The sequence below is a fragment of the Marmota monax genome, unplaced genomic scaffold (assembly GCF_021218885.2).
Source record: "Marmota monax isolate L192 unplaced genomic scaffold, Marmota_monax_Labrador192_F-V1.1 WCK01_AAM20220418_F8-fsc00010, whole genome shotgun sequence".
NCBI classification, from domain to species: Eukaryota; Metazoa; Chordata; class Mammalia; order Rodentia; family Sciuridae; genus Marmota; species Marmota monax.
Window position 1 is genome coordinate 9,225,677 of NW_026692321.1, and position 23,486 is coordinate 9,249,162.

At 36.6% G+C, this 23,486-nt stretch overlaps 1 protein-coding gene and 1 non-coding gene across 4 annotated transcripts in view; one reads left to right on the forward strand and one right to left on the reverse strand.

Annotated features, from left to right (window-relative positions):
• Nbas (NBAS subunit of NRZ tethering complex) overlaps positions 1-23,486 on the reverse strand; it is a 330,311-nt gene that overhangs the window by 132,188 nt on the left and 174,637 nt on the right. For all 3 annotated transcript variants that reach the window (XM_058578372.1, XM_046441292.2, XM_046441291.2), the window contains 3 exons: positions 19,216-19,329; positions 16,489-16,646; positions 15,750-15,839 (listed from right to left, as the gene is read on the reverse strand). In XM_058578372.1, coding sequence (XP_058434355.1) covers positions 15,750-15,839; positions 16,489-16,646; positions 19,216-19,329 — 362 coding nt within the window. The remainder of the gene's footprint in view (positions 1-15,749; positions 15,840-16,488; positions 16,647-19,215; positions 19,330-23,486) is intronic.
• Positions 22,873-22,980, forward strand: LOC124090878 (U6 spliceosomal RNA). The gene has a single exon (XR_006851263.1). It is a non-coding gene; the product is annotated as a U6 spliceosomal RNA (small nuclear RNA).

Genomic DNA, 23,486 nt, shown 5'->3' on the forward strand with positions numbered 1-23,486 from the left:
ATTTCCTGAGCTTTAAGGATCTTGCTGAGGAAGCCAGTGCCTGTACCTAGATCAGAATGTTGACCCTATGTTTTCTTTGAGCAGTTGCAAGGTTTCTTGTCTGTTATCTAAGTGTTTCATCCATTTTGATTTGACTTTTAATGCATGGTGAATGATAGGGATTTAAATTCATTCTTCTACATATGGATATCCATTTTTCCCAGCACCATTTATTTAAAAAGCTGTCTTAGCAAGTCTATCTTGAAGTAACTATCAAGTAGCTGGATCTGCAGACTCTTAACCAAAATTATCATGTGAGTGTAGTGGTGGGAAACAGTGGAACACACATCCAGAACTGCCTCTAACCTGAGCTGTCCAACACAGTAGCCACGAGTCATATGTGAAATGTAGCTAATCCAAACTGAGATACGTTGCAAATGAAAATACACTATAGATTTGAATGACAGGAAATAAAGGGAAGGAAACAGAAAAGAGCATCATGTGTGTTCTTAACCTCAATGAACTAGTACACAGCCTTTCTAGTGATGGAAAGGAACCTAGGAGGCCAAGTTCAACCACAAGCATTCCAAGGCAGAGAAGGAAGACAGATGCAGAAACAGAAGTTCATTATTCAACACTTCTGAAGAGGCAAGGTAGAAAGCTCTAGATAGGAAAATAGCTAAATGTCCCTTTGACAACAATGATAGCTGCCATTTCTTGAATGCTTGCTATGTGCCAAGACCTTTCTAAGTATACTGAGTTTAAAAACTAGAAGGTAACACAAACAGAATAGAGTTGCTTTAATAGTGGCATTACTGGAATTCTCCTTCATTTCTTTATCATTTGTGAAAACTGCAATACAAATTCATTTATTCTCATAATACAGTGGACAGCTGGCTCTCAGATCTGAATTAACACAATAGAAGAAAAAAGTGGTGCAGTTTCAGGACCTCCAGAGGCTTTTTCCCCCAGTGAGGCCACTCCTCCAGCCACAGAGTTTCTCATGCCATGTAGAGGTGTAGTGGATGTTACCTCCAACTGCTATCCTAACTTGTGTTTCATAGTAACACTGAAAAGTAAGTGTTAGGATACCATGACACAACTGTAGATCGAATAAACTGAATATGCTGCCTAGAGGCAACAGGGCTAAAGTGCCTCCTCCCCTTTCCTTAACTAGATTTGGTATCAGAACGTTCAGGCCACTCATTCTTTGCATGATTTCAACACACCAGTAATATATCTCTCCCTCTCCTTTTTTCTCCCCCCAACCCCCCTCTTCCTCCTTCACACCCTCCCTCAATATTTGCATTCACTTAAACTCATTTTTCTTTGTTATAAAACTAATTCAAACTCACTAAAAACAATCTGAAAAGTTCAAAAAGGTATGGATAAATGAACATTTATTCACAGTCCCATTACAAAAAGACAATCATAACCAACATATATTCTCTTCCCTGTCTTTTTAAACCAAGCAAAAGGATTCTTTTGAATAAACCTCATTTGAAGTAGAAGACATATTCAAAGACAACGCACAGCTCACTGGTAGAGTGCTTGCCTAGTGTGTTTAAAGCCCCGAGTTCAATCCCCAGAATTCCCTCCCCATGGAAAAAAAAAAGTATGCACATACAAGCTTATAGTATGATCAATTTTAACATGTTCATGTAATGAGCCCTTAGGCCAAGAAACACAATACCATCAGAATCCAAGGAGCTTCTCTTACGCTCACTCCCAGACATACCACTTTGAGAAAAAACACTGTCCAGATTGACAGCAGCATAAATGTTTTCCCTGTATTCATTCATATAAAAAATGTAGAATCATATACTCTTCTGTTTTCTTTCACTTTTATGTACATAGTTAAGTGTTCAGCCCATTGCTACATCACATTACCCGGTGTGAATGTACCAAAATTTATGTATCTTTTCTTCTATCAATAGGCATTTGGGTACTTAACTTGAAGCTAATACCAATAATGTTTCTCTGAACATGCTGGTAATTACCTTTTGGTGAACGTACTATGCATTTCTGGGTAAATAGTAGTGGAATTGCCAATACACACAGTATGCATATGTCCAGATCTAAAAAGTAGATCCAAACATTTTCTTCACACTCTGACCAGCAACTCAGAGTTCTGATGGCTCCACATCCACGCCAACATCAGTTCTGATAATGGTTTTTTTTGTGATTTTAATCTCTGTGATGAGTAATTTCTATTGTTAAGTATTTGCTCTGATCTCTATTGGTTTTCCATCTTTCTTATTCACTTATCAGTGTTTTGTGTGTTCTAGATACAGATTTCTTATTAACAGTATGTACTGTGAATATTTTCTATTACTCTGGGCATTACATTTTCATTGTATTAATGGTGTCTTGTGATTAACCAAAGTTTTTAATTCTAAATGTAATTCATCATTTTTAACTTTAAGATTATTTTTTAACCTTGTTTAAAAAAATGTTCACCTACTTCAAGGTCACAGAGATGTTCTTCCAAGTTTTTCCTAGCATGTGATATTTTTGCTCTATATCAAACCTTTTTAAAACAATGTAGTACCCTTCTATCCATTCATAACATTAAATGCACATTTTAAATGTATTTTCACAATATATTAATTTTTTTTTCCTTTCTGACTAGACAGTGAGCCAATCAGGAGTAGGGCCACTATTTATTCATCATCACATCTGTAGAATGTGAGAATCTCTGTAATTTGGAGCTAGAGGTAGATCTAAGAAGTCTGGTTTTATTGAGCTGTTTAAGTGTTTAAAGATACATTTCCAAAAGCATTATATGTTGTACCTCGAGTCGATAAATTTTATTCAAATAGGATTTCATGTCACATTTTCCATTCCTGTTCATCTGCAGAATCTTCTTAATTGAGAGGGCGTAATGAATGATTTAAATGTCAACTAATCCAAATATAGAATTAAAAATATAAACATGGTAAGAAATATGGCACTTAAGCAGAATATGACTTACTTCAGAGGAAAATCAAATAAATTCAAAGGTATAAAAAATGACTTTTATGAAAGTCATGAATCCATTACTCTATCTGGGCATGGTGGTGCACCTATAATCCCAGTGGCTTGGGAAACAGACAGGAGGATCATGGGTTCAAAGCCAGCCTCAGCAACTCAGGGAGACCCTAAGCAACTCAGCAAGACCATGTCTCTAAAATATAAAAAAAACACTGGAGATGTGGCTCAGTTTAAGTGCCTCTGGGTTCAATCCCTAGTACAAAAAATTAAACACAAAATTATTCTATTTCATAAGAGAAACTTAAAGTTTACGTCTTTCCATATTATGGAGCAGCTAGACCAAGATAGGAAATTTAAAACAGCAAATGCAAAAATTTGTTTCAGAAAATAAATGAAATTCACATAAATAGGGGAAATACTCAGAGAATCTAAGAAGGATTACAAAAGAGAAAATAAAAGATTCATGTGTCGGACCCACAGGACAAGCATTTGTTTTAGGGGTGGTTGACCAAGATCATAGTGTAACCAGAGTCCTTAATGAGGAAAATATTTCTCCTTCAACTTCATATAATGGGGAGAGAAAAAAGATGTTAGGCAAAATTTACTCCTGAAATTAAACTACTGACACTTTTTATAATCATAGTGGCACACTGCTAATTAATTTACAGTGTGTAATACCAAAACTAGATTAAACCCCAAACCCAAATTATCCATACCCAGCATATAATTTAACATGAAATCTCATTAATGTCAAGTGTGCTACATAGATCAAAGGTTAACTTCCTAAGTGCTAATAAAATTTTTCAAATCCTACAATGAAAGACACCATTACCAAATAGACTCACAAGTACAAAGATAGTTCCACATGTCAGACATGGTTCTTATTGGTCAACTACTATAATGAATCTTTAGTTAAGGAGTTGCTTTTTCCGTAGTTTGGTAATACAAGGGTTAATTTCAGAGAGATCCATTGGCCTCCTATACACTGAGCTGGGGGGACATGTAGACTATGCAAGGATTACAGAGCCAGGTGCAACTCAACCACTGCCCCTTTTCTTCTAACATATCCATAATCCAAAACAATTCTCTGTATCTATAATTTATTTATAGATAAATTATTTATATCAAAATATTAAGAATATAATCCTTATTACTGAAAATCTAAAAGTACCTGTCAGAAAGCAACAGAACAATGCCCCATGGAGTAAATAAATGTAAAGTCTGACTCTGGTTCAACTTATCTGCCTCATGAGCAGGCACAGCTACAATTTAGCTCTTGCCTTTGAAAGCCATAAGCACCTTCATATTTCTGAGGAAGTTAAGTCCTTTCTCCAGAAAAATGAATGCATATGAAAGTGCTTTTATATATAAAACACAAAGTCCCCAACAGACATACTCAAAGATATACTATTGCAAGGGATTTAAGGGTCAGAACTTGGATGTCCTAGCTTTTTCTTTTTTATTTGAGGCAGGAGGAGGGGGCAGTGGTTACCTGGGATTGAACTCGGGGGCACTCAACCACGGAGCCACATCTCCATCCCTATTTTGTATTTTATTTAGAGACAGGGTCTCACTGAGTTGTTAAGTGCCTCAAGTTTTGCTAAGGCTGGCTTTGAACTCACAATCTTCCTGCTTCCATCTCTCCAGCTTCTGGGATTGTAGGCAAGCCCCACTGCACCTGTCTTCATAGCACTCTTGGGCATACTCAGAAAATTAGAGGTGTATGACATATAATTTTCTTTTTCCATGCTCAATCTTTTATTTAACATCACTTTTCTAAAAATTTATTTTTAGTTTTAGATGGACAACATGCTTTTGCTTTTATGTGGTGCTAAGGATCAACCCCAGTGCTGCACACGTGCTAGGCAAGTACTCTGGCACTGAGCTACAGCCCCAACCCTTTAAAATCTCTTTTGATACATGTCTTTGAATTCTGCATGTACCAACAAAGTTTACTGAACATACTTTTCTCATGTCTGTGTTGAAGACCTGTGCAATGTATCATGGTTATGATAAAGATAAGGTCCCTGCATCCAAGGAACTTAATACCTTAGGGAAGAAATTAACTGAGAACTTACCAAGTTGAACCCTATTCAAATATTCTTCCCTGAGTAATAAAGCAATTTATCTGCACCTATCACATCCACATCTTACCTTCCTCATCATTCTTCAAATATTTGTGACATCAATTTGTAACAGGCACTATTGTAAGCTGCTGGAAATATAGTACTGAATAAAGCACCATTGTTGTCCCAGATAACTCACATTCCAGGAAGAGGAAAGCAAAAAATCAATATAAAGTATGTCAGAAAAGCACACCCCATAAGGAGAAAAATGAAACGGAGTAGAGGCATGAAGGCACTCTACAGTACATAGGGAGAACAAGATCTTAGTGAGGTGACATGTGAACAGAGACCTGAGAGAAGCAAGACAAAGTCACCTAAATAGGTGGGAGAAAAACATTCCAGGTAGAATGTAGCAAGCACAAGGACCCCGAGGCCAAAGTTTTCTGGCAATGTTTAAAGAATGGCATAAGGCCCATATGGCCAGCCAGCTCAGCAAAGTGAATGTGTCTGCTAGGAGATGGGGAGGGGTGATATGAAGTTGAATAGGGTGTGGAGAAGAAAGATTACAGGCGTCTTTGCTGGTAATTGTAAAAACTTAGTTCTAAGGGGCTGGGGTGTGACTCAGTAGAAGTGCTAGTCTAGCATGTGCAAGTCCCCATCACTGCAAAATAAACATACATAAATTTGTAAAGTTTAGTTTTTACTCCAAGTAAAAGGTTTTAGGGAAAGGTATGTTATGCTCTGTGATACTTTAGAATAATCACTTTTGATCCCCTGTTGAATAGAGAATATTGTACAGTGGGAAGAAAAGCATAAGAAAAAAAAATAGGCCACTACTTTAAAACTTGAGGTGAGACATGATCATTTAAACCAGGGTGGTAGTAGTAGGGTACACAGTAAAATATAATCCAACTCCCAGTCCACTGTGAATGTGGAGCCAACAGGGTTTCCTAGAGACAAGATGCATTGTGCAGGGGAAAGAGAAGAATCAAGGATGCCAGGAAGATTTATGTTATGAAAAACTGTAAAGATAGACTTGTTCTTTCTAGACAAGTGGGATGTCTTTAAGAAAGGAGAAGAGATGTCAGGCTGGTGGCGGTACATTTAAGCCTGGAACTCAGGCCAAAGAGTAGGTAGTCATCATCATGGGCACAAAACTGATATCTGAAGTCTTGATAGCAGGTGACATCTTCTAGGGGAGGAGCACAGACAGGGGACAGATTGTGAGAAGATAGACCAGAGCATCTGACATTAAGCTGGAAGAAGAAGAAGAACCAGCAAAGACAATGGGAATAAGAGCCAGGGAGGCCCAAGAAAAACAAGCCAAGTGGGTTAACCATTCCCTGAAAGAAGTATGTCAAATGTTACTTATGGGTGAAATAAAACAAATATCAAGTTTTGACCCACAAACATAAGAGGTCATTGGCGACTCACACAGGTTTCTTTGGTGAAATGGTGAGGAAAGAAGGACTCAGAATAGGTAAACGAGACAGAAGATGCAGCCACTGAAAGCATACACCAAAACAGTACAGGAGAAGTCTCTCAGAGTGGCACATACTGACCAGCTGAAGTGAGCAATATCAAGATACTTCCTCAAAGGTAAACAGAAATGAGAACCACCCACAGATTTCACTGTAAGCAAGAAAGGCAACTTGAATATATTGTTTTTGGAAAGTGTCACCTACAAATGGATTTAAACAGCAAATACACAATAAACCTGTATTCCATCTTGCTAAAACAATTATTTTAAAACAGAAAATGAAACAAATATTAGAAAAATGGCATGGACCCTATGAAGGAAAGGAAAGTCAAAAAAGGAAGTTTTGGAATTCCAACTACAGTGCTAAAAGAGGAAGCAGCCAATTTTAACTTTTGTGAGGAAATCCATAATGTGGAATTGCCAAACCAATCAAAACCATATGCTCACCTGAATTCCTGGGGACAAAAGTCTCAATTAACTAAGCACATCATCCCAGAAGTAAAACAAGGAACAGTGTGCCCTCCTGTGGGCTGATCTACATTCTGACTGAGATGCATAAATGAATATTCTGAAATGTATCCTACTGCATTACCAACTGGATAACTGAGGACAAATGATTTTTGTAACCAAAGTCTCCCACAGAGAATGTACACCAGACGGTGTTAAGAAAAAAAAAAAAATAGCAAAATAACAATGAAGACTTACCATATTTCCAGTGATGTGCTAACTCATAACAGTGGAAAGACAAAGGGAGCACTTACACAAAAGTATAGAGGAAAAGGTAACAAAAATCACAGGCAATTACATATACCAGGAGCTCATTTCTACCATTTTGTAAGGGCAACACTACTAGAATTAGTGTGCAAAATGTGTGCATAAGATGTCCAGAATAGTTCAGTCTAAAAAGGCGAAAAACTGACACAGTCTCAATGTCCCAAAACAAAGCAAGAGTAAATTAATCACGGTATGGGCATCCAATGAACCCCATGCAGCCATTACATAAATGGTCTACATGTAATAACAAGAGCAGATTCCAGAACATCAAGCAGTATACAAAAATGCAAGCTGCAGAAAGATAATATATATGGTTCTTATAGTCTTGAAAAAAAAAAAATAACAACAACCCTCTAGGAACCAGGAGAAGTGTTAAGTAAAATCTGTCTATACTCAAGAAAAATACAGGATACATCTAAACTTAAGAATATTTATCTCTGACTAATGCGATTCATGGGATACTAGAAAGATCAGAGAACTGTAACTTTCATATTAATACTGTTATTTTATATTTTTTAAAAAGCAGAAACCACAAAGTTACCACATATATCCCTGTATGACTTACCAAAAATTAACAATGTTAATACTTTATCATAGATGGTTCATATCTAGTAGTTTTAAGACAACATTCTGGATTTTATGCCCATTGAGAAACAATGAGTTATAAGACTTAAGAGAAAACAAATATATTTCTTTCGAGTTGATTTCTTTATGTGCACAAGGTAATGTTATAAATTCATCTTTTTTAAATTTTAATTTGTTATATATGACTACAGAATGCATTACAGTTCATATTACACATGTAGAGCAAAATTTTTCATCTCTCTGGTTGTACACATGTAGAGTCACATCCTTCGTGTCTTCATACATATACTTAGGGAGATGATGGCCATCACATTCCACCATCTTTCCTACCCGTATGTCCTCCTCCCCTTTTCCCCTTTGTCCTATCTAGAGTTCATTTAATCTTCCCATCCCCCTGAACCCTTGCAGCATATTATGAATCAGCATCCTTAAATCAGAGAAATCATTCGGCATTTTTTTTTTTGGTATTAGCTAATTTCACTTAGCATTATATTCTCCAGCTAAATCCATTTACCTGCAAATGCCATAATTTTATTCTCTTAATCCTGAATAATATTCCATTGTGTATATATACCACATTTTCTTTATCCATTCATCTATTGAAGGGCTTCTAGGTTGGTTCCACAGTTTACCTGCTGTAAATTGTGCTGCTATAAACACTGATGTAGCTGTGTCCCTGTAGCATGCTGTTTTTAAGTCCTTTGGGTATAGATTGAGGAGTGGGTTAGCTGGGTCAAATGGTGGTTCCATTCCCAGTGTAGATGGTGCTGGGAAAACTGGAAATCCATATGCAAAAAATGAAATTAAACTCCTATCTCTCAATATGCACAAAACTCAACTCAAAGTGGATCAAGGACCTAGGAATTAAAACCAGCAACACTGTCTATTCGAAGAAAAAGTAGGCCCAAATCTCCAACATGTGGAATTAGGCCCCAACTTTCTTAATAAGACTCCTATAGTGGAAAAATTAACATCAAGAATCAAATCAATGGGATGGATTCAAACTAAAAAGCTGCTTCTCAGCAAAAAAAAAAAAAAAAAAAAAAGCAATCAGTGAGGTGACTAGAGAGCTTACTAATTGGGAACAAATTTTTCCACATGCATGTCAGACAGAACACTAATCTCTAGAATTTATAAGAACTCAAAAATCTGAACACCAAAAAAACCCAAATAACCCAATCAATAAATGGGTCAAAGAACTGAACAGACACTTCTCAGAAGATATACAATCAACAAATATATGAAAAATGTTCATCATAGCTAGCAATTAGAGAAATGCAAATCAAAACTACTCTAATATTTCATCTCACTCCAGTCAGAATGGCAGCTATTAAGAATACAGACAAGAATAACTGTTGGCGAGAATGTGTGGGAAAAGGCATACTCATACTGCTGGTGGGACTGCAAATTGGTGCAGCCAATATGGAAAGCAGTATGGAGAATCCTTAAATTCTTTTTGTATATGGTTATTTACTCCAGTCTATACATATTTCATACAAAAAGAAATTACTATTTCTTATTTATCAATAAATGTAAAAATTAAAAAGCTTTCAGAGAAAAGCATAGGAGTAAAACGTCATAATACTGGATTAGGCACAGATTGCTCAGATACAACATCAAGAACACAAGCAATTAAAGAAAATATTAATAGGATTTTAGCAACAAAAAAATTTCACACTTCAAAAGTCACCATTTAGCCAGGTGTGGTACATGTAATCCCAGATCAAAGCTAGACTCAGCAAATTAACAGGCCCTAGGTAAGTTAGCAGAGACTATATCTCCAAACAAAAAAAAGTAGACACTACTGGTACCAAAAACAAAAAATACGCCATTAAAAAAAATTCAAGTCTCATATTGAGAGAAAAGTGTTTTCAAATTTCAAGTCAGATAAAAGACTTGTATCCAGAATGTTTAAGGAAAAAAAAAAAAAAACAATAAACTCTTTTAGTGCAATGACAAGACAAATAGCTTAGTTAAAAATGGGCAAAATATTTTAAGTCATTTCACCGAAGAAGATACTGGAATGGCCAATGAGCACATATAAAGGTCCTCACTGTTGTTAATTACTTGGGATATGAACACCAAAACCATAATGACAGTACACATGTAAGAGTAGATTAGAAAACACTCCTGTGGGGTCAGGGTTGTGGCTCGTTGGTAGAGTGCTTGCCTAGCATGCGTGAGGCACTGGGTTCAATCCCCAACACCACATAAAAAACAAAATAAAGGTATTGTGTCCATCTATAACTGAAAAAAAATATATAAAAAAACAATCAAAACCTTGGAATGGAACCACCATTTGACTAAGTTATCCCACTTCTCAATTTATACCCAAAGGACTTAAAAGAAAGCATATTACAGTGATGCAGCCACATCAATGTTTATAGCAGCTCAACTCACAATAGCTAAACTATGGAACCAACCTAAGAGCCCTTCTGCAGATGAATGGATAAAACAAATATGGTATACATATACAATGGAATATTATTCAGCCTTAAAGAATGAAATTATGGCATTTGCAGGTAAATGGATGGAGCTGAAAAATATCATGCTAAGTGAAATAAACTAATCCCCCAAAAAGCAAAGGCCAGATGTTTTCTCTGATATGTGGATACTAACTCACAACGGGGGTGGGGTTAGAGAATAGAGTTACTTTAGGTAGAAGGGAGTGAAGGGAGGGGATGGGGTTATGGCGGTAGGAAAGATAGTGGAATGGATCAGATATTATTACCCTATGTACATATATAACTGTATTACCAGCGGGATTCTACATCCTGTATAACAAGAATGAAGAATTTTACTCCATTATATACGATGTATCAAAGTGATTCTACTGTTGTGTATAACAAATTAAAAAACAAAAAAAATCAATCAAGATGCCAGTGAACAGCAAGTATTAGGGAAGGTGCAGAGAAACCAGAAGCTAAACTTATTTCTGGTGAGAATGTAATAATGTGCAGCCACACTGGAAAACATTGGCAGTTTCTTCCAATGTTAAACACAAGTAGAGCATACAACAATTCTACACTTAGGCACATGAGAAATGACATTTACATACAAAAATCTGAACATCAATGTTCATAGCAACATATTCACAATAGCTAAGAAGTGGAAACAACCCAACTGTCTATCAACTGGTAAATGAATAAAGAAAATGGCAGCCATGATCTGAAACACAACTGCTATTTTGCTTTTATTTCAATATTTCTAAACTTTTTTTTATAAATTCAAAACAGCTAATAGGCTTAGGCCATGTTCAAATTTAAACATTAGTCCAATCATAACTCTGTAGCCACTTAAAATGCTCATAAGTTTACCCACATGAAAATGATTTTTTTAATGGAAACCGTATATAAAAACCATTTCTAACTCTAATTAAATTTATCTTGGGAAAACACCATTGGCTAAATGCTATAACTAATACTAAACAAAATGTTAATATACTTAAGTGGTGGAACACTGTTCCATTTAAATGGCATAATAAACAACATTAATAAAAAACTGGAAACCTATGGTTTTGTAGTTATTCACAAAGTCTGCATTTTGTTCTATTCATAAACAACTATGTTCACAGGGACAAAAACATTATCTTCAAATTTGTGGGATCCACTTGCACTAATGCAAATGCTACTGCATAACAATTACATCTTTATTTTGCTTGGATATATAAATAAAAATCATTTTCACAACTCAAGTAATGAAAGTCTTAAGTATTATGCAGATTATAAATAAAGTCAGCACTCATTTATGAGTTACAATTTAATGTGGTTACTATATGTACTGTGAATGTGTAGCACACACATCTTACAGCTAAACACTGTATTTTAACCTAATAATAGTAGCTATAACATTCTGAAATGTGCTTCATGAGTCAAAACCATAATGTGTTCACTGAGGATTCAAGTGAGCACTTCACGAGATCTGGATCCATTACAACTTGCCAAAAGAGCACAAAGGAAGACAAGGAAGCTTTTAGAAAGGAAAAAATAAACAGCAAAAAATCATTTTGGAAGAATTCCTTTTTCTCACTAAGTGGAACATGCACAGGACAGCTGGTGGTGGCTTTCATTTACAAATGAGGTTTTAATGGAGCAGTATGTGCCCACTTGTGGTGACACAGCATGGCCTACTCCAAAGAAGCCACCAAGGAGCCAGGCTTTGTAGAGGCAGGAAACAGGAAAGCCAAAAGTCACAAAAGGCTTTCCACGGATTATAAGAAGAAGAATGAGAATGCAGAAAAAGCTCAAGGAGCTAAACTCAGCAATTCTATACTGAGCAATGACATATCCCTTACAGTGGCCAAAACAACAGAACCTCAAGAGCCACCAAGGGCATACAAAAGAGTTAACTCAAAGTCTTTTTGTTTTTATGTTAAACTCTACTTCCTAATTAATTTTCCACAGACTAATCATTACAAGGTTAGTTTTCAAGTGAGCTTTATCAAACATTTACCAGGCATTCACTAGGTAATAAACACTCTGGGAGGAGTACAAAGATAAATGACACACTTTCAGTGACCATACAAGTTTGTACCATACCTGTAAGTGTATGAACAAACCGATGGGACTATATTTAGGGAATATAGAGGAAGGAACAATTAGAGGACTCAATGACAACATTAGAAAGAAATCACTTAAGCTGAAGGGATAAGATTCAGAACACAAGATGAGAACAGTAGTACAGGCAGACCGAAAACTCATAATACCACCAGAGGTATGAAAGAGCCCACTCAGAATGGTGATGACTTTGCCATGACTGGGACATAGGAGTATCTGAAACACAGGACAAAAGATGATGTCAGAGAGCCATTCAGAGTACCAGACATGCCTTGACAAGTGAGAAGTGGCAGAGGTTCAAAAGATGCAAGATCTTGGATTAAGAAGATTTCATGCTGGGCGCAGTGGTACTTGCCTGTAATCCCAGCAGCTTGAGAGGCTGAGGCAGGAGGATCATGAGTTTAAGGTCTGGCTCAGGAACTCAGTGAGGCCCTAAGAAACTCAGTGAGACTATCTCTAAATAAAAATTTAAAAGGGGGTTGGGGTTGCAGTTCAGTGCTAGAGTGCTTGTCTCAAATGTGTGAGGCAATGGGTTTGAACTACATAAAAATAAATAAATAAAATAAAGGTATTGTGCCCATCTACAACTAAAAATATTAAAAGGTGCGAGGGGAAAGCTGGGGATGTGGCTCAGTGGTTAAGCATCCCTAGGTTAGTTTAATCCTTGGTACCAAAAACAAAACATAATTTCATAAAACACAGGTCTTCAATTGGACCCTAAAAGAGAGTCCTCTTAATTCACACCTAATTCACAGAACACAGTGAGCACTAGCTATCATAAAAACTCCTCTGAATCCCATGGAGAAACCACCACAGAATTGAATGTGTTCTTATACCCAGAAAGGAAACACTAATTCCTAATCAGTGCAACCACAAGTCTAAATACACCCAACGATGAAACGTATCCACACCACTGGAGACACCTGGAAAATGCTACAGCTTCAATTTCAAGGGAGAACAACCAAAACCCCACTGTCTGCAGTGAAGGTGACCAAACCAATCCTCTACTGAAGGTGAGCTCCTCCAGAGTTGTGATGACCAACACAGTAGCCAACAACCTCATGTGGCTGCTTAAATATAAACTGGGTTGGGGGCATAGCTCAGTGGCAGAGTACCTGCCTTGCATACACGAAACTCTGTGTTTGACCCCCAGCACCAAAGGGGGGGGGGTCAAATTTAAATTAAATAAAATTTAGATTTTGATTCCTTAAAGATACTAGTCATATTTAAAGTGCTCAACAGCTACATGTGACTAGTAGCTGGCACACTGGGCATGCAGGAAGAGAACATTCCTTTACTGAAGAAACTTGTACTGGTCAGTGCTGTCCTAGAGTCACCACTACAGGAAAGAGGACCACAATCTCCATGTGGGCAAAAAGTCACATCACATACTTCTCTGAGATCTGAGTTATGATTGGACTAATGTTTAAATTTGAACATGGCCTAAGCCTATAGCTGTTTTGAATTTATAAAAAAAAAAGTTAGGTGCACCACACTTACCACAATGCATACCTTCCAACACAGCTCCTGGAGAAACGGTTGACATCTTATACTATGGAAATGAAGACTACCATTTGATGGAATCTTGTTAGAAAAAATCTACAACAAGGATCATCACCTCTTAATTTATCCAGCTGCCAAGTCAGAAACTAAAATACCTTTAATCTAAAAAACACCAGTTACATGTTGCTAGAAATAGTCATGAAAATTGAAATCCCATGGAGCAGATGTTGATCAACAGAAAACAGGTGTCAGGGGATATACTTGCCTTCCTTTTTCTCCCAGGAGATTTATAAATGTTTAATTGGTTCATATAAATGTTATTCACAAGAATCTCAATAAAAAGGAAAGTGAGGGGAAGGGAGGGGAGAGGGAGATAGGAAAGATAGTGGAATGAGATGGACATCAGTACCCCCAATTCCATATATTAAGACACAAATGGTTATGATCTGTTTTTTGTACAACCACAGACATGAAAAATTGTGCTCTATATATGTACTATGAATTGAAATGCATTCTGCTGTCATATATAACAGAACAAGTAAATTTTAAAAAAGAATAGAAACTGGTATATATACACAATGGAATATTGCTCAGCATTAAAGGAGAATAAAATTATGGCATTTGCAGGTTAAAAAATGAATACAAGAAAAAATGGGTAAGTGTGCTTTAAAGTGCGTATGGGTATATTAATATCAGATATAAGACCAGAAGATAAATGTTATGCAGAACAATTTTACATTGATGTAACTCTTTTGAGAGCTGGGGTTGTGGCTCAAGTGGTAGAGTGCTTGGCTAGTACTAAGTGAGGCACTGGGTTTGATCCTCAGCACCACATAAAAATAAAATAAAGATTGTGTCCACCTAAAACTAAAAATTAAATATTTAAAAAAATAAAAATAAACCCTTTTGATCTTTAAAAATAAGAATCTCAATTAGAAAAAGGGAAAGAATAAAAATCTAAAGAGAACTGAACAGGCACCTCGAAAAAGATCTCTCCAGAGATAACTCCATCCTATTAGACCAGAAAAATAAGAATTCAAATCAAAACTAGTTATCACTAAATATGTAGGAGAATAGATAAAATTTCTAAGACAAACAATACTAAGGTACTAGGATGGGCATAACTGGCAATCCTATACACTGCTGCTGAATGTGCTGTTAGCTAATAAAAACCTCTTTGAAAAACTAAATTATTTGGGTATGTGTGTAAAAAACAATGTGCACTTCCAGCGCTAGGTATATGCCCAAGAGAAATGTATGGCCATGGGCACTAGAGGCATTTCTAATAGCCAAAGTTGAAAACAAGCCAATATAAATTAACATTACAATGCATAAACCATAATATACACATGCAGCAATTAATGTCTATACATCAAAAAAATAGTTTTTATATATACAGACACACACAGCTTGAATGAATCTCATGTTGGGTTTAACTATCCATAAAGTACAAAAACAGAAAAAAATTAAACTATTAGGGTTTATGTATTGGGTAGGTCTTAAATCTTATTAAAAAAAAAAAAAAAGACTTGCTTATCTGGCTTAGTCTGGATAGCGGTGCCCTCTGGGCTAGAAGGAAGCTGGGAGAGACTATGGTTGTACTGCGGCAGGCCAGTCAGAACTATTTCTTCACTGTGCAGGGGGTCTCATGGGTGTATTCTTTGTGATAATTTGTTGAGCAGGACATTTTTGTTTTGCATAGTTTTCTATATGAACGTTTCTCACACAAGTTGAAAAGTGGTCACCACACAAAGACACAAAACCCCCCATTCCTGAGGTGATACATCTGACCTCACTTGACTCCACTCTTTCCTCCCTCCCAGCTTGGCTTACCTCATGTAGTGCTTTACTAATCAATGGTGAGGCGGTGATATTTTCTCCTCCTTCAGGATAGATCTGGAAATTCACTCTTTGATAAAGAATCTGAAACAAGAACAGTCTGTTATAAAAGAGTTGTGTTTTTAAACTTGCCTCTCTTCACTATGAAGAAAGGGCTATTTCATAATGAATCAGTAATAGGCTCACTTGGTGAACAGCTTCACAAGGAAGCAAGTTTCAGGAGAGGGAATCAACCGTGCAAAATCTGGCATACAATGCAATAAATGAGATGAAAATGTGAAGTCCAGTCTCCTCACAAGATGCAGCCTATGAATACTAAGAAACAAAGTTGTCCATCCAAAGCTCGCTCCCACCCCAAATTCCAAAGGATTCCTAAGGGACTGGTGCCACCATATGCTTTACTCACAAGGCTTCAGATGTACTTCACATGGCGGTTTCCCAAGCATTTTATTTTTAAACACTAACTTTCCCCATTATATTTAATAATTTATTTCCTGATATTACTTTCAATTTTTCTCAAGTCCACTGTGTACCCTCCTTCCTTACTATAATAAAAGTGCCAAAACTGTTTTATATCCTATTTCAAATCCTTCTTCCTATACATGATAATCTATTTGTCTTCTACCAATTAAAATTCTCATATTACTGAAGAAATGATTACACATCTGAAACCCACACCCTCAAAATAATGTACTTCAAGCAGGTCAGGACTTATTTTATCTGGAACACTTACTTCTGCCTGTAGAGAGCTGCTAGCTGCCAAAAGCAGCTCAATACTGCTAGGAGGGCAATGCGTCAAAGCAAAAGCTATGAGCTCCTGCCGGGTGGCCAAGTCCTGGTAACCTTCCGATTGTCCCAACTGGCTACAAACATCCCAACTCTTAGCATAGCCTGCAAAATTGACAAGAAAAAAATTTTTCCAGAAGAAACAAAACAAATTCAAACTTTGATGAAGAATATAATGGATTCCTGTTCAAGTCTTGGGGTATGAAAGCAGAATGGTAGTTGTTAGTAATCATTATGCAGAAATGCTTAAGAATCTAAGTTGGAAAAGAAAGATCATACTGATTATTATCCAGAAAGTTCCGTGTTATTCCATACTAATGCTCGTGATGAACTCCAATTTTACGTTAAATCAAAATGAATACAAATAGTCTACTGTGCTTTGATGTTCAATAAAAAGGTAGGTATCCGATTCAGAAGACAGGGTAAAACTCTACCCAGCTACCTGGGAAAGCTCAGGAATGACACTTCGTCTACAACTACAAAGGGACAACAGCAATGCCTTCTCTGGTTGTTGAAAGGATTAAGTAATATTTTTTTTTTAATTTAAAAGCACATCAGAGACTACAGAGACTAGATAAAAGAGACACTAAGATAGACACCCACATAGATCATTCACTCTACAGAAGACAGACATCCAAAGACAGCACCAGAAAGAGACTCAGCGCCCCTGTCTCCCAGAGGACATCATTTTCATATATAATGCTACATTGTGAATTCTAAAAATATACTTCATTTTTATTCGAAGGAGTTTCAGTTTGAGTCTTTTTTCTAAGAACAAAGGTATCAGTACAGGTTAATTTCTGTAAATACAAAATACGTAATGTAAAAATTAAGCCACCCTTAAAAGACAGAATTCTTACCAAACCCTCTAATTTTGGATTAAAACAATAATGTCTGTAGAGGAAATCAGAATCATTTTGAACTTCATGTTGGCAAAACCAGTGGTTATTATAGAAGACTTTTTAAAATGAAATCCATTTTCTTTTTAGTTATTGATGTACCTTTATTTATTTGCTTATGTCGTGCTGAGAATCGAACCCAGAGTCTCACACATGCGAGGTAAGCACTCTACCACTGAGCCACAACCCCAAGCTATGAAGTCCATTTTCTAATGTTGAGGTTTGTGAGTTACAGTAGTATTGAGTTTTTCCAAGAGTTTTTAAACATTTTCATAGATGAAATGCAAAGATTCTCTCCTGGTCCAATTTTTAGTCGGGCTCCTCTGAGCCCTTTGCTCGTAGACCTCAATGTTAGCCGTTGCTAGGCCTATGCATTTCAGTTATAGAAAGAATCCTCCTAAGTCAGAGAAACCAGAATCCCTACATCTTCCATATCTAATCAAATTTTTCATTGCTTTCCCTTGACACCTTCAGAAAGGCTCTTACTGAAGTTTTGGTTTAGCAAAAATCCCTCCACTTATGATGTCTCTTCTTAGTAGCCTTCCATCCCCTGACCTCTCAATTTTCTCACTGGTGGAATGTCCACCTATCTTTGTTGTATCTAAAGATAGTTCTGTCTCTTCTGTACTGAAACTTTGCGGGCACATGCAGTATCAGTCCTGAATAGGGCTTCCTTACCATTATAGCAGGTGTCAGAATAGTTATTTCATTAACAGTAGACATGCAAAAAGTGTACGATCAGTGCCTGCCTAGCACGCCTGATGCCCTGGGCTCCATCCTGAGCTCTGGATGACTGCAACAAGACTGCACAACTCTGCACAGCTCCAGAGTTATCATGAAGTGATGCACTAGGTTTTAGCCACTCTTTTTTGAAAGTTTCATATCTTTAATAATATTACAATTAAAATCAGTGACTTTTAATCTGAAAAAGAGACAATTGATAGCAAACTTTCAGACAGTAATGGAGAAGCTCTTATTAATCTCTATGCTTTCTGTGAGATAGTTATATATATAGTTTATGAGGCTGCAATTAGATGCCAGGGACCTAGAATACCCAAAATGTAATTTATAAACCAGAGTCAGGTGGAGTTAGGGTTTGAGAGTTACAGTAGTATTGAGTTTTTCCAAGAGTTTAGTCCAAGACTAAATTTATGATGTAACACCATTATTTGTGAGTCCCCTAGCCACTCACTCTTAAGGACAGATATGTACAGTGCTCAGGCATAGGCACAGAGTGTTTAGCACAGAGCCCATGATGAGATGTCATCATTTCCCCTTCCACTGGGGAACCTGTTCTTCAGATGAGAACTTTTTCCACAAATCTGCCTACTTTCCAGAAACAGGAATCTGAATTTCAACATGGAAAATCCTAAGATTGCAAACTGCTTCCCAATTTTTTAAAATTAGGTTGAAAACAGTTTTCCTTCAAATTCAAGAACAGGAATATTTACTATCTATTCACAAACTGTGGATATTCTTTTATTTAAGACGTAAGATAGGACTAAAATGTTTTACAAAAAATTGTTCTTAAAATGACGAGCATATTTTTAATATGAATTAAAAGCAATCAAAATCTCAAATATAGCATCTAAGCCCATTAAAATATCAGTATATAAACACACAGCATACACACTTGTCAATGCTAATAAAATGTATCTCAAGCAAAAATGTGCCTGGCTTACCAATCAGGCCAATTGATTTCAAACTAGACCTTTTTCCATTATTCATTACATAAATCGAACATGAACAAAGTGTTAAGTAAGTTGTCTACTCACCTGCAGCCATCAGCTCCTGACAATGCATATTGGCTGCTTTGTAGTCATGGAAATGAAGGGCTTGCTCTACTAAAAGAATTAGAACCTGTCCACGCCTTTCTTCTGCGTCTTCACCTACAGGCACATACAAAACACTTAATGATTATGACAGCCTCAAATGATAAAGGAGCTCATTAACACTCAAATTAATTAAAAATAAAACATAAATCAGACTGATTTTAAAAGATAAAAGTTTATAGCAATTTGACCTTTTGATCTATTTATTGTGCATGGAATTAATTAGCCCTCGGTCTCTGAAGAGATCAATGATTAATATCAGTTTCTATTTAAAATATTCACACCAAAAAGTCCAAAATCAGAGTGGTCTTTAGCCCTACAGAGAAATCTTAGTATTACTCAGGTAAGGGAAAGAGAAGAAATCCATGCTTCAAAAGAAAACAGGTTGTAAAAGGGTTCAAGAAAGAGTCAATAGTAGATTAAGTAAATGAAGGTAATAAATTAATAATATTTCTCATCTTGAAAATTCAAATAATATTTAGAAATTTGAAAGTAAGTGTAGTCCAGAGTACTGACAATGACTGTTTCCTTGAAAAACTGTGTGGGCTCCTGTGAGCCCTGCTAAGCCCCACCCCATACCTGTCCTTCATACTGTAGTTAGTAAAAATCCTGCTGAATTTTGACATTGTGACCAAAATACATAACAAAACAATTTAGAGGAAGAAAAAATTTAAAAATTTGGCTCAGGTTTGAGAGGTTTCAGTCCGTGGTCAGCAAACTCCATTACAGAAACAACATGGAGGAAGGACCTGGTACAGAAAAGCTGCTCGGCTCATGGCAGATCAGAAGCAGAGCGGGAACAAGGTAAGGGTCAGGGACAGATATAGTCCCCAAAGACTTACCCCCATTGACCCACCTCCTCCAGCCACACCCCACATGCCTACATTTACTACCCAGTAGTCCATTCATATTTTTGATCCATCAAATGGATTAATCCACTGACGAGGATACAGCCCTCTCAAGGCAATCATTTCACCTCTGAACACTGCTTCAATTCCTAACACAGGAGCTTTGGGGCGACAGTCTAGATTTAAATCATAATACCTGCTAAATCAGTTTAGCCAGAATCTCACTCTGGATACCTCATCTTGATATCTGATCAAATTCCTCATTCTCTTAGATGGCATCTGATGAGCCTGGTCTTCAGCAAGAATACTGATCCCGTTACGTCTGCTTATCCAGAATCCCTTCTTACCACGGAGGATTCCTTTTAGTAAATTTTCATCCCTCGCTCCCCAACTTTCCCCTGTTGTATTTGGAGTTGGGTTTGATATTAAGAAATCCAGCTCAATGGAAATAAAACTTTGTAGAGTAACAGACAACACATTTAGTTACATTGCAAAAGCCATTGCCCTTATAAGGTATTGGCTACACTTTTATTTTTATTATTTTTTTGCAGTACTGGCAATTGAACCTCTGGATGCTCTACCACTGAGCTATATTCCTAGCCCTTTTTGAGATAGGTCCCGATTTGCTAGAGCTGAACTTAAACTTGCAATCCTCTCCTAGCTTCCCGAGTTGCTCAGATTATATGCACACACCACTATGCCAAGCTTTGCTGCATAACAGCTTGAGTTCAGGAAAGGCAGAACAAGGTTTCTACCACTTTAGCAATGGCTATTGTCTCTGTGTTCACACTCATAGGACTCCCTTAAATACAGAATTCCTGAACTGAATGCTCAAAAGAATATTAAAACCACTTCTTGTGGTGCTGGGATTGTGGCTTAGTGGTGGAACCTAGCATGTGCAAGGCCCTGGGTTGTATCCTCAGCACCACATAAAAATAAGTAAAAGAAAGATATTGTGTCCATCTCCAACTAAAAAATATTAAAAAATCATTTTGTTTTAAAATATTGATGAAATGGAAAAAGACTAAATTTATGATGTAACACTATTATTTGAAAATGCTTTAAAGCACAGGGATCTTGTACACAGACAGATGGAACAATATCCATGAGCCTGGCTTGCTTCTCCCTCACCCCAACTTATCTTTGAGAACAGGGCACCTAAGGTTAGAAGTTCTTCATAATAATCAAACTTCATGATAATCAAAGTAGCCACCTAATTACTCCTACTAGACCAGAAATTTCACTTTAATCCCATCTACATGCTAAATGACATACCCCTTAGCACAGATAGCAATGAAGATGGCCAGAAAGAACTGAAAAAAGAGCAAAAAAGCTATGCATGAATGCCTGAGAGAAGATATGAATATTCCCCCTTTTCTTAGCCCTACCCACCCAATGCCCCGCATCCCACCTGCCCCCCCCCCGCCTTCTTTTGTCTTATATCTATAACTTCCCCACCCCTACCAGACTGTGAAGTTGATTTGGTGAGAGAATTCCACTTCTCCATTGTCTGGTCACAGAATGAACTGTGCTATTAGTGATCAGCCTCGGTTTTTCTTTTTGGGCTTCCCAACACTGAACAGAAAAATAGATGCCTTCCTGGGTATTTTCCACTCTTTTGAGGTCAGAATTTGTTGGCAAAACACATCACATACAGTTTAAGAACATGGTTATGAATATTCACTGCATTGTTTATTGAACTATGTATAGCCCAACATGTTTGAGACATCTCCCCCAAAACTCAGGCAGTTATTGGAATACCAGAAGGGCTGAGAGTTGCACTGGACCACATAGAATGTTATGGTATTACAGAGTTGTTTCAGCCCAAAAAGTCAGTTACTGGAAATTTTTTTTTTTTTTTTTTTTTTTTTTTTTAACTCCAACCTCAAAGTTCATGGGGTACTCCCAAAGCACATTACCCAACAATCTACAATGACAAGAAAACCAGCATTCGTTACAAATTTCATTATAACACTTTATTGATTGAGGCTAAATGTACAGCTATTTCATACCTAAAAGTTGCTTTGATTTGGTGATATGAACTTTTAAAAAATGCAGATCAGTATAGAACTGGTGATAGAAGAGCTAGAAATCTAGGATGGTTTGTAAATAACCTGACTTCATTTTTTTTTTTTTTTACATTGAACAGTAAACTCCAGTAGTAACCAAGGGCATAGTGATCACAGAAACGATCCTGGAAAGATTGCACTTTGAATTCATCTTTTAGAAGATTTAGAATATATTCCTTGATTTAAATGTTAAGAAATAAACATCTGTGTATAAAGTGCTTAAAAAGAAAACAAGTTATCAAATCAGAATCCATCAAGTACTAAGGCTTTAACCCATCAGAAGCTGCCAATTAGCCTCTAACTAGGGCTTTCCACTTTAGCCAATCACTTTTTTTTGTCTTGCTTCTTCAAACACTTCACAAAACTTTTGCTCTTTCTTTTGGTGGAGCCCTGAACCATTCCAGGTTTAGTGCTGTCTTATTGATGACTTATTGTCTGCTGAGATAAGCTCATTCAAATCTACTATGCCTAAAGTTGATCTTTTAACAAGCCCAATCTATCTCCTCCAGGCAAAAGTTGACTGCAATAGTCCCCAATACCAGTCATTATAGATAAAAGTCTCCCTTTCCATCTTAACAAGCATCAAAAACTGTTTAATAGAACACACTGATTCCAATAATAGAGATGTATGTATTTCAAGGATGGAAATGAAAAATATATCATATTATTTTAAAGTAAATCCTATGCTTGCATCAGCAGCACATACATTAAAATTGCAGTAATACAGATAAAATTAGCATAGCTCCTGACCAAGGATGACAAATTCCTGAAACACTATAAAAAAAAGTCTTCTATTACTTTACTCGTGTAAAAAGAATTCCTATGACACCCAATACACTAACTACATTTAAATAAGTTTTTTGGCCTTTTTTCCTCATAAAAGGTAACAATGAAAAAATACTAATAAAGAATGAAATTTTTATTTTAAACATAAGTTAATTTACATTTGGAAATTTAATATAGGATAATACTGTTTTCCACAGGCTAGTAAAACTACTTGTACATCTAGAAAGTGAAAAATTATTTTCTCTTTCATAATTCTTGGCTGGAAGGGACTTTTCTTACCAAAAGAAAAACCCACACAAGTTTAATAATATGTACACCCAAGAGAAGTGAATAAATATCAAACAAGTGGCTCTGAGATACTATAATCCACTGAAAAAAACTAGGATGTGGCAAAGCCAGTAATGGGGAGATGCCCAGGAAACACAGGGCAAAGAAGGAAAGTTGGTGCCTTCCCTGCATAGAAGAATCTCTACTCAGGGTCCTCCATCTCTCCCTAGTACAGAGGGAGACA